At 39.5% G+C, this 12,260-nt stretch overlaps 1 protein-coding gene across 1 annotated transcript in view; it reads left to right on the forward strand.

Annotated features, from left to right (window-relative positions):
- LOC127444833 (ephrin type-A receptor 6-like) overlaps positions 1–12,260 on the forward strand; it is a 218,176-nt gene that overhangs the window by 185,380 nt on the left and 20,536 nt on the right. The window contains exons 6-11 of the mRNA XM_051704393.1: positions 3,959–4,083; positions 4,180–4,342; positions 4,852–4,960; positions 6,178–6,248; positions 6,382–6,507; positions 7,022–7,207. Coding sequence (XP_051560353.1) covers positions 3,959–4,083; positions 4,180–4,342; positions 4,852–4,960; positions 6,178–6,248; positions 6,382–6,507; positions 7,022–7,207 — 780 coding nt within the window. The remainder of the gene's footprint in view (positions 1–3,958; positions 4,084–4,179; positions 4,343–4,851; positions 4,961–6,177; positions 6,249–6,381; positions 6,508–7,021; positions 7,208–12,260) is intronic.

The raw sequence follows: 12,260 nt of genomic DNA on the forward strand, positions 1-12,260 counted from the left end.
GCCACCATGTTGAGATCACATGATCAACCAAGTTCTCCTAATTTTTATCTTAATATCCCTCTACTATCGGATACTTTCTCTAATGGAGTAAATGAATCATGGCTTTTAGTGAATAGCACATTTGCACAATGGCATCAGTAACCAAAAAAAACAATTTATTTTGCATCCATGGCTCTAGAGGTCAGTGAAAGACGACCATCATATCAGTCAGTGATAAACCTATACAAATATTTGAGTGCACCTTTAATGTTTTTTTTTTACATTGATAAGGTAAAAGTGATTGTTATTGAATTGCTGACTGACTGACAATTAACTCCTTTCTTTTGGTCTGCTTTGAGTCATAGTTTGTAGTCTTTTTTTTTTTTTTCTCAGCCATGTTCAGCCTCATGCCATACCCTACCCTTTCACATTCTGATAGCTCGGACTAAGGTCAGGCAGTCTCTGAATCAGAATAGGACTTTTACACCCTTGCCACTCGTATACTCTTCCTTTCTGAAATCAATTTCTAGTTCTGTAAATAGGGACATGATGAGACTTCATTATTTATTAAGGTGCTGCCTGCTCTCCACTGCCACTCTGTCTTCAATATTTCTGTGCAAACCTACAAGTCTCCTCACACATGTCTAAGGTAGTCAGATGCTGCGGGCTGCACCGGCCGTCCCCTCTCAATAAATTATGAGCTGTCTCTCATGAGAGAGATTCAGAGCATAGTGTTTCCCTCTGTGTAAAGTTAAGACAGACAAGCAACACAGGGATCTCATCACACACTGTTCCAATATATGTCCACAGAGCAAATTTGTAGAGACATAGTAGATGGTGGAAAGACAGTAACTCAACATTGTGCATTTAGATAAAGCCATTATGGTTACAAAGACAGACAGAAAGAGAGATGTGTCACTGGTGGTAACCTTAGCTAAACCAATGTCTTATTTGGTCTCAACTTCATTCAGTTATTTGCTTCAAATCACTTTCACTGATATCCCAGAGGACTTTAGACAGTGCTCACTAATACTGCACATCGCTAAATGCTGCTTAATGCTCTTTAATGTCAGTCCTGCCTAAATCCACTTTCTCTACATATCCTTCCTTGCCATACCTATAATCCTCCATTCCATGTTCACCCCTGATATTTTCCCAGCTGTTTTAATAGCAGAGATTGATTACTTTGACAGAGATAGTGATTACCGCACAGGCAGCCTTTGTGGGCTTCCAGAGTGAATATTTACCTGGGAGAAATTCAATCAGGTTAGCTAATGCCATTCACCCACTACTTTAATCTGCTCTAGGATTCAATTAGAGATCTGTCCCACCTACCTGTGTGTGACACTTCAGCCATTGAGGTGAAAGGGAAAAACAGATGCTTTTTTTTTATAGCATACAGTATTAGTCAAAGGCAAGAATGTTTTTTATTTATTTATTTTATATCATTGTTTGTGTGTGTTTATGTTTGCATGGACCTTCACCTTAATTTGAGAGGCTTTTAGACTTCACTAATTGCACTAATTGTAAATGGCTTTAGATGCAGGCCATAATGGATTTTGCTCCTGTTCTTCTACCTGACTGAGCCATTTGAGTTGAATTATCATTGAATAGCATAAGCAAATTTAAAGGGCTAGTTCACCCAAAAATTTTAAATATCTAATTATTTACTCACCCTCATACCATCCAAGATGTGAATGACTTTCTTTTATCTGCTGAACACAAACAAAGATATTTAGAAGAATTTCTCAGCTCTGTAGGTCCATAGAATGCAAGTGATCGGGTGCCAACATTTTGAAACTCCAAAATACACAAAAGGGCAACATAAAAGTACTCCAGATGACTCTGGTGGTTAAATCCATATCTTCAGAAGTGATATGATAGGTGTGGGTGAGAAACAGATCAATATTTAAGTCTTTTACTTTTATTAAGCCTTTTATTCAAGTTTTTACTATAAATTGTCCTCCTTGCTCAGTCAATCTCCACTTCACTTTCTCCTTCTCCTTCTGTTTTTGGTGATTCACATTCTTTGTGCATGAGAAGAATTTATAATAAAAAAATAACTTAAATATTGATCTGTTTCTCACCCACACCTATCATATTTTGTCTGAACACATGGACTTAACCACTGGAGTCACATGGATTACTTTTATGCTCCCTTTATGTGGATTTTGGAGCTTCAACATTTCAGCACCCATTCACTTTCATTGTGAGGACCTACAGAGCTGAAATATTCTTCTAAAAATCATAATTTGTGTTCTACAGAAGAAAGAAAGTCATACACACCTGGGATGCCAGGAGGGTGAGTAAACAATGAAAATGTTGTGTGAATTATCCCTAATGTAGCAGTTAAGTTTGACAGATGTTTTGAGGCTTTTGTTAAAAAAAATTAAAAAATTAAAAAAAACTTTCACTGCACTGTATCAAGCATGGTCGGGTCTAAGATGGGGCTATGAAACTTTGAATTTATTTATTTATTTATTATCATATTTCATACGCTAGGCTTTAATGGTAATTTATATTTCATATCTTTTTTTAGTTAATTCATTCAATTCTCATCAAAACAATTTTTATGAGGACATACAGTAATACATCAAAAAATGCAATACAATGATGCTTGAAACTGCTGTATCACATTTGATACATATGCAACATAATTTTTTTCTATAAAATAATATGCAATATACATTTACATTTATTCATTTAGCAAACACTTCTACCCAAAGTGACTTACAAGTGAGGAAGACAACAGAAGTGATTCGTCCTAAGAAGGCAGTGATAAGAGAAGTGCTGTAATACAAATTTACAAATTGCTTAGATAAGCACAACTAGAAAGGTGGGTGAGAGATAGTGGTGAAAGAATGGATTGAGTTTTTGTAAGAGGAATAAAGAAGAGAATTATTAGTAGGACTGGGTCAAGTGCTCGCAAAAGAGATGTGTCTTAAGATGTCTCTTGAAGGTAGCTAAATAATCAGCTGTTCGGGCGGAGTTTGGCAGGTCGTTCCACCAGTGAGGGACAGTTGAAGTAAAGGTCCAGGTGAGTGATTTTTCTGCCTCTGTGAGATGGCACCATGAGATGCCAAGCTTCTGGAGGGCACATAGACTTGAAGTTATGAGTGTAGATTGGGGGGGTGCGGAGCCAGTGGTTGTTCTGTGAGAAAGAATCAATGCCTTGAAATTTATTTGAGTAACTATCAGCAACCAGTGCAGTTTGATGAAAAAAGGTGTGACGTTCCCTCAGTTGGGCTCGTCGAAGACCAATCGTGCTGCGGCGTTCTGGATCAATTGCAGAGGATTGACTGTACACACAGGAAGTCCTGCAAGAAGAGCATTGCAGTAGTCCAGTCTAGACATAACATGAGCCTGGACAAGGAGTTGTGTAGCATGCTCACATAGGAAGTGTCTGATCTTCCTAATGTAATACAGACCAAATCTGCATGATCTGGCTTTCCTTGCGATGTGGTCTGTGAAGGTCAACTGATCATTAAACAACCACAAGATTTCTGCCTGTGCTGGATAGTGTAATTGTTGATGCGTGTAGTTGAATGGTAAAGTTATGATGAACTGCTGGGCTTATGCTAAAATATTAAGCATAAGTTGCTTAAATCCAGTAAATATTAATTTTTAAATATCGGTAACAATATAAATGTTTTTCTTGCCATTACTTTTTCTGCAAATTATTGATCATGTTGATGTAGAGGCTTTAGAAAATCATGTATATAAAAGTAAAAAAGTAACATGTTATAAAAGGGCCTGTTGTACAACCAGACGTAAAACCAGCTGATGTAATGGGACACAGCGGCTTTGTATATGTGATTCATCTTTTTGCCCACCTGATAGCAGTAACTTTAAATCATGTTTAAATCATGTAGAAAAGCTTCAAGTAATGAACCCATTTTTAACACATTTTTATTGAATGCCTCATTGCTAAAGAAAGCTCCATTTCAGCATCACTAACTAATTGTTCTTTGCTTCCCAGGTCCGTCTCTGGTTGGTGTGGTGAGAAAAGACTGGGCATCTCAAACCAGTATTGCCATCTCTTGGCTGGAAACCAAACAACCACACGCTGCCATCCTGGACTATGAGATCAAATATTATGAAAAGGTAACTCACCACCTTTCTTTCTCTAAGACTAAAACCTCAGTTAAACAATGAATAGTATCTGATATTAAAATTTGTGTTTTATTTCTTTCTGTTTAGGAACAGGAACAGTTAAGTTACTCCTCCACGCGCACTAAGTCTCCAAGTGTGATAGTCACCGGACTAAAGCCCTCCACGGTTTATGTGTTCCATGTGCGAGCTCGCACCCTTGCCGGCTACAGCAGTTACAGCCCAAAGTTTGAGTTTGCCACAGGAGATGAGAGTAAGCTTTTCTCTAAACAAATTCCTCGTTTCAATAGGCCTAAGCTTAAAATGCTGTAGTTATGTCCAATTTCCTGAAATTGTGGTCATAGCACATCTGCTGTGTGAGCAGAATTTTAAACAAATGTTCTGTAGGAACATTTTCTCATCAGCATTTCTTTCTGTTTAATGTGAATGACCTGTGCTCTGCCATTTCAGCTGTCATATTATCCAGCTGCTGCTAAGGTTATTTCAGTGCACAGTATGTATGTAAAATACCCACCTTTTCTCCACCCACCTGTCTCGTGGCATTAAGTGTATTTCTCTATAGAAGTCTCAAGAGGTGTTTTGAAGAGCCTGATGGATCTGAGCTTGTGGCCCTCTCTTGAATGCCAATATACTGTACAACTGTTAGAAAGGCCCAGTCACCAACCAATCTCCACAAACAACAAAACAAAACAAAACACATTACATTGTGTGAGTGAGTTGACTGTTTTGTGCTTCTCTCTCTCACACACTCTTTATGGTCAGACTCTGAGGAAGCAGCTGATCAGGGCCAGGTGTTGGTGATTGTTACAGCCACAGTGGGGGGCATCTCTCTTCTCATCATTCTCACCCTCTTCCTTTTCATCACTGGCAGGTAATGAGAAACCAAATTATGAGAGGGCATGTAAATATGCTCCAGTATAAGACAGATGTTGTCTTTCTAGATGTGACCATTTCTTATCTATCCATCTATCTATCTATCTATCCATCTATCTTCCTACCTACCTACCTACCTACCTACGAACCTACCTACCTATCTGTCTGTCTGTCTGTCTGTCTGTGTTTTTTCCTCTTACTCTCTCATTAACCATTAATTTAGCTCCTTGTTTATCCAGCCATCTCCTAATAGACCTGTTGTCCACAGAGAACCTTTCTGTTTTCCGATTGGTTGAGCCATGTTGCTGCCTAATTAGTCGGAACGCTACAACCTTCCAGCAGTGGCCATGTGTGCTGCCATGAAATGGCCTGCTGTGAGACTGACAGCAAGCTTAAACATGCCACACAGTCCTGTGATTCTCAATATCAGCATGTGCAGTGCACTGTGAAACCTCAGTCAGCCAGCATCAGCATCAGCATCCACACATAGTTGCAAGGGCTGGTGGGACTGTGTTCAGCTGCTTATGCAGTTGGCAGGGAGGCTGTTGTAAACAACTCTCAAATAAAGCAAGAGCTCTTGGTGAAGGACAGAAATCTGTCCGCAATTGTCTAAATATTTATAAATATAAATATAGACAGTAGGTTCAGAACCTTGGACAGGGCTGAAGTCTTCTAATGTTTGGCTGTATGTATATATACTTCCAGTCAAAAGTTTGGAAACACCTACTGATTCTTTATTAAGATTATTTTCCATGTTTTAGAATAATAGTAAAGTCATCAGTATTATTAAATTAGAAGGGTTAGAATTATGCAGTGACAAAAAAATGTTAAACAAATCAAAACCCTTTTCCTAGATTACAGCTAGCTGTCGGCATTCTGTCATCTGACTTTTTATGGTGGAATGACCGATAATGCTTTTTAAACAGTATTGCAAGAATTTCCATGTATGCTAGGCACTTGCTGGCTGCTTTTCCATCGCTATCTGATCCAACTCATTAATTTCATTTTTATTTATTTTTTTCATTTAAAAATGTTTTTGTAAAGAACTTCTAATATATGCACATATGTAATTTATACAGGATTTGTATACATAATTTAAGCATAAGCCTTTAGATGAAAAGGTTTTAAGGCTCATGAGAAACATAAAATCAGTCAAGGGTGTCCAAACATTTAACTGGTAGTGCTGATAAATTATACTTCTCTTTGATTGCACAGGTGTCAATGGTACATCAAATCTAAGATAAAGTCAGAAGACAAAAAAAGAACACAGTATCAAAATGGACATGGTATGGGAACCAACTACACACTCAAACACTGACACTCACTTATCCCATAATTCCATGTGTCAATGCCAATTTACTCAGCATTGATAATGATGAAGTATCTGAAAATTTCAACACTTGACATAATTTCTTCCAGTGCCATTCCCAGGAATAAAAACTTATATTGACCCAGATACTTACGAGGACCCCTCACAGGCTGTTCATGAGTTTGCCAAGGAAATCGATCCGTCTCGTATCCGAATCGAAAGGGTCATTGGAGCAGGTGAGAGCACTTCTAACATCTTACTTCAGTCATTGTCTCAGTAGCCCAAAATCCTCTTCAGCCTGTCTGCAGCAAAACATAAAATTTGAATGTTTGTAGTTAGAAGATAAAGTGCCATATACATAAATAAATAAATCCAAAGATGATTTCTTCATTCATCTCTCTCTCTCTCTCTCTCTCAGTCTCAAGCTCATTTCCAAAGTTCCTAAGTTTTGGTTTCTCTTATATGTCTTATTAAAATATATTTCAGATCATTTCCACTGTTAAGCTCTTAACTGCCGTGCTGAAAAATTGCTTTGTAATTCATAGAACACAAAATAAACAGTATGCAATCTTCAGTGGCACAAGTGGGACATAATTCAGAAATAATTGTCACACGAAGAACCCTTGTTAAGTACCTTGTGAAATTGCTTGTTTGAAATGGTTGTACTCCCACCTAGTGTTTAATATATGCAAGTGCATGCAGTGACCCAAAAGACATAACAGTGAAAATGGACTCTGATGTGTTTTGAAGGTGAGTTTGGGGAGGTTTGCAGTGGCTGTCTCCGTATACCGGGAAAAAAGGAAATTCCTGTGGCCATAAAGACTCTGAAGGGAGGATACACAGAGCATCAGAGACGGGACTTCCTGCGAGAGGCGAGCATCATGGGACAGTTTGATAACCCTAACATCATCAGGCTGGAGGGAGTGGTCACTAAAAGTAAGACACTTTTTTTTCTTTTTTTTTACCTTAAGTGTCATTCTGAATATGCAAACTCCTGTTTGAATTAATGTCTTACACTATCCAGTAATCTGTATAATGTGACTAGAAAAAGCCCACACAAATGGCTGGGTCTGAATAGCATGGCAGACAATAAATAAATAAATGCGTCTATGAAACAGAGAAGGAAATTGTGAAATATTGATATTTACCAGGGAGGATACAAGCATGAAATTGATTCCCAAGTAACTTGGATCACTCTCATCAAAAAGCTGTTTTCTCTCTGCACGAAACAAACATGTTTCACTGATAGGTTTGATACACCCACAGCTTCAGTCAAACACGCAAACAATCGCTGATTTTATGCTACACAACAGACTGCATTCAGCCTCCATTATAACCCCAGTAAAGAAAACTCTCAGTGCCTCTTTCTGCTTTTATCTCATTTCTTTCATCTAACCTACCAATCACTCATTCCACAAGGGATTAAATAATTCAGGCTGCTTGGAGTAGTTAGGAAAAAAATGTATGGGAAGGCATCAGACAGAAAAAGATGTTAATGTAGCAGCATTACCCTGCTGAAAAGAACAGCTTAAACCAGCCTAAGTTGTTTTGCTGGTTTTAGCTGGTTTAAGTTGGTCTCCCAGACTGACCAGCTGTAAAGAACCAGAATCCCCTCTAAAACCAGCCAGTATTGAGCAGGTCACCCCCTCATGGGCGCTGCCATGTTGACATAACAGGACAACCTGTGTCATGCAATTGAGCGAGTTACTACCACTATTAATAACAATAATGTGTTTACTTACTGTATATAGCTCTTTCAGCCAATTCTCAAACATAAAAGTACATGTAAACAAAACAAGCAAACCAAACAATATAACAGCATACACAATATACATACTAAAGTCTACAGTATAGTTTATAGCAGGGGTCAGCAACCTATGGCACGTGTGCCAGCATTGGCACACGGAGGGGTAATCACTGGCACGCCAGCAACGGCGAGAGAGGAGAGAGAGGATTAGACTATTTTATTTATATAAATTCTGCTCCTGCATTCCAATCTACATCTTGATGTAATCCTTCCTCATGATCACGTAGTGTGTTTGCATGAGCTGAATGGGAGGCTAAACAAAAAGTTAAAATGTGATGAGACTGCAGTATACCCAACAGACTCCATTTGCCATTCGCGCATCACGAGCCGGCAGCACTTCACTTTCAGCACTTCACTTTCTTTTTGCGTTCAGAAAAACACATCATGTAATAAAGAAAACACCACTATTAATCCTTGAGGTTTCCAACCCAGCATACGGTACACTGTCCTTAAACCATAGTCACATTCAAAATTACATTAAAAGATTAAAAGAGAAAACATAAACCCACATCGTGGGGTTCAAAAATCTGAGTCTATTCAAAATATAAATTAAACCTAGAAATAAAGTTTTAGGATTTTGCAGGTCGATTCACCGAAAAGGGCTTGTGATGCACGAATGGCTTGCACACGCAGCACGAGTCTTGTCACACTTTAATAGTGTTAGCCTCCCATTCAGCTGATAAAAACCTGATCATGAGTAAGGATTACATCAAGATAGGAATGCAGGTGCAAAAAACATCATATAAATAAAATAGCCTGCTCTTCTCTTGCTGTTGCTTGCTTGTTAGGATTACCCCTCTGCGTGATTTTGAAAAACTTATGACATAATATAAGAAATACATATATCAGAATCAGTTTAAAAAGGTAATGGGCAGGGTGAGTGGGGTCCAGAGTGATTTTTCCAGCCTTTTTTCTCACTCTTGAAGTGTATAGTTCTTGAAGGGGGGGCAGGGGGCAACCAATTCTCCTCTCAGCAGTCCGAACTGTCTTTTGTAGTCTTCTGATGTCTGATTTCGTAGCTGAACCAAACCAGACAGTTATTGAAATGCAGAGGACAGACTCAATGTCTGCTGAGTAGAACTGTATCAGCAGCGCCTGTGGCAGGTTGAACTTCCTCAGCTGGCGAAGGAAGTACAACCTTTGCTGGGCCTTTTTCACAATGGAGTCAATGTATGTCTCCCACTTCAGGTCCTGTGAGATGGTAGTGCCCAGGAACCTGAATGACTCCACTGTGCTGTTTAGAATGGTGAGAGGGGTCAGTGTTGGGGTGTTCCTCCTAAAGTCCACAATCATCTCCACCGTTTTGAGCGTGTTCAGCTCAAGGTTGTTTTGACTGCACCAGACAGCCAGCTGTTCAACCTCCCTTCTGTATGCAGACAAATCGTCACCTCGGATGAGGCCGATGACAGTGGTGTCATCTGCAAACTTCAGGAGCTTGAAAGAGGGGTCCTTGGCAATGCAGTCGTTGGTGTAGAGGGAGAAGAGTAGTGGGGAGAGCACACATCCCTGGGGGGCACCAGTGCTGATTGTAAAGGTGCTGGAAGTGAGTTTCCCCTGTCTCACAAGCTGCTGCCTGTCCGTCAGAAAGCTGGTAATCCACTGACAGATAGACATGGGAACAGAGAGTTGGTGTATTTATTCTGGAGTATAGCTGGGATGATGGTGTTGAAAGCCAAACTGAAGTCCACAAAAAGGATCCTTGCTTATGTCCCTGGTCTGTCCAGATGTTGCAGGATATGATGCAATCCCATGTTGACTGCATCATCCACAGACCCGTTCGCTCGATAAGCAAATTAAAGGGGATCTAGAAAGGGTCCAGTGATGTTCTTCAGGTGGGCCAACACCAGTCTCTCAAATGATTTCATGACCACAGACGTCAGGGCGACAGGTCTGTAGTCATTAAGTCCTGTGATTTTTGGTTTCTTTGGGACAGGAATAATGATTGAGCGTTTGAAGCAGCATGGGACTTCACACTGCTCCAGTGATCTATTGAAGATCTGTGTGAAGATGGGGGCCAGCTGGTTAGCACAGGATCGAAGACACGCTGATGAGACGCCATCTGGGCCTGAAGCTTTCCTCGTCTTTTGTTTCTGAAAGGACGAAGCTGCCTGAGCTCTGCTATAAACCACGGTTTGTCGTTGTTGAACTTTAAATAAGTCCTAGTAGGAATGCACATATCCTCACAAAAACTGATATGTGATGTAACAGTATCTGTGAGCTCATCCAGATTGGTGCAGCCTCAAAAACACTCCAATCCATGCAATCAAAGCATGCTTGTAGTTCCCGCTCTGCTTCATTGGTCCATCTCTTTACAGTCCTTACTACTAGCTTAGTTGATTTTAATTTCTGCCTGTAGGTTGGAAGAAGATGAACCAGAGAGTGATCAGAGAGTCCCAAAGCTGCTCTAGGGACAGAGCGATATGCATCCTCTATTGTTGTGTAGCAATGATCCAGTATGTTCCTGACTCTGGTGGGGCATGTAATGTGCTGTTTGTATTTGGGCAGTTCACGTGTGAGATTTGCTTTGTTAAAATCCCCAAGAATAATAATAACTGAGTCTGGGTATTGTTGTTCTGTGTCTGTTATTTGATCAGTCAGCTGTTGCAGCGCTGTGTTCACACACGCGTTTGGCGCGATATACACACTCACCAGAATAAATGAGGAAAACTCCCGTGGCGAGTAGAACTGCTTACAGTTAATAAAGAGCGCTTCCAAATTAGGACAGCACATCCTCTTTAACGTTGTTACATCTGTACACAAACTTTCATTGATGTAAAAGCATGTTCCAGCACCTCTCGTTTTCCCCGTTAAATCCACGATAGCTGAAAGCACGGCAGATGTAACGCGCTGTCCGGAATGGCTTCACTCAGCCAGGTTTCTGTGAAGCACAAGGCAGTAGAGTTTGAAAAGTCCTTGTTTGTGTGGAGATGTAGTTCGTCCGTTTTGTTAGGAAGAGAGCGGAGATTCGCTAGATGAATACTCGGCAGCGCTGTTCGAAAGCCGCGTCGACGGAGCCTGACCAGCACGCCTGCTCGTCTCCCTCACCTGCGTCTCATAGCGCGTTTAAACATCACAGCCGCGCCTCCGACTAAAATGTCCAGCAAAACATCCGAATATTCAAAAACCGGGAAAAGGTTGTCTGGTGTATGCTACTAAATGTTCAGCAGTACGTCCCTGGTAAAACTGACTGGAAAAAGATTACTAAACCCAGGACAAACAAACAAAAACAACAAAAGAACTAAAGAGCTACACACCGAGGCGGCCATCCGTGGCGCCATCTTGCATCTCATAAGATTCTACACAATTTTGTGATCAGTAATCAAATAAGCAAATTTGTGACATTAACTGTGGTAACTCATTTTGTACTAGAGGACAGGTTTTCTTTCATTAAAGTATCCATTATACAGATGTGTGTATTATCAGACTTCTAAAGAGAATAACGTAGACTAAAACTAACTAAACAGAAAATAAACAAACATCTTCTGCGTAAAGCAGCAGCACTTTGTGCATCTGCGTATGATGATAGTAGGGGTGGGTGTCGCCAGCCATCTCACGATACGATACATATTGCGATACACATGTCACGATTTGATATATTGCGATTCATCATGATACATATTTCACGATTCGATACATCATGATAAAGATTAAATTCCAATTAATTTGAGCATATTTTATAATGTGGATTTTGCTTACATACAGTATTAAAGAAATTTATTTAATACTGTACTGTACTATAATGCTGTTATTAAAGGAATATTCCGGGTTCGGTACAAGTTAAGCTCAATCAAAAGTATTTGTGGCATAATGTTGATTACCACAAAAATGTATTTCGACTCATCCTTCCTTTTCTTAAAAAAAAAATTAAAAAAAATCTAAAATCTGGGTTACAGTGAGGTACTTACAATGAAAGTTAATGGGGGCCAATTTTTGGAGGGTTTAAACAGAAATGTGAAGCTTAAAATTTTATAAAAGCACTTGCATTAATTCTTCTGTTAAAACTCATGTATTATTTGAGCTGTAAATTTGTATAAATTGTCATTTTTACAGTCATTATAGGGTTTTGGGGTTTGTTGACATTACATCGGCATGGCAATGAAATTTACACACAAAAGGTTAGTAAGTGATTTTATCACACTGAAATCATGTTTATATGCATATTGTTTATGTCTTGTGGCTGTA

This window comes from Myxocyprinus asiaticus, chromosome 8 (genome assembly GCF_019703515.2).
Source record: "Myxocyprinus asiaticus isolate MX2 ecotype Aquarium Trade chromosome 8, UBuf_Myxa_2, whole genome shotgun sequence".
NCBI lineage: Eukaryota > Metazoa > Chordata > Actinopteri > Cypriniformes > Catostomidae > Myxocyprinus > Myxocyprinus asiaticus.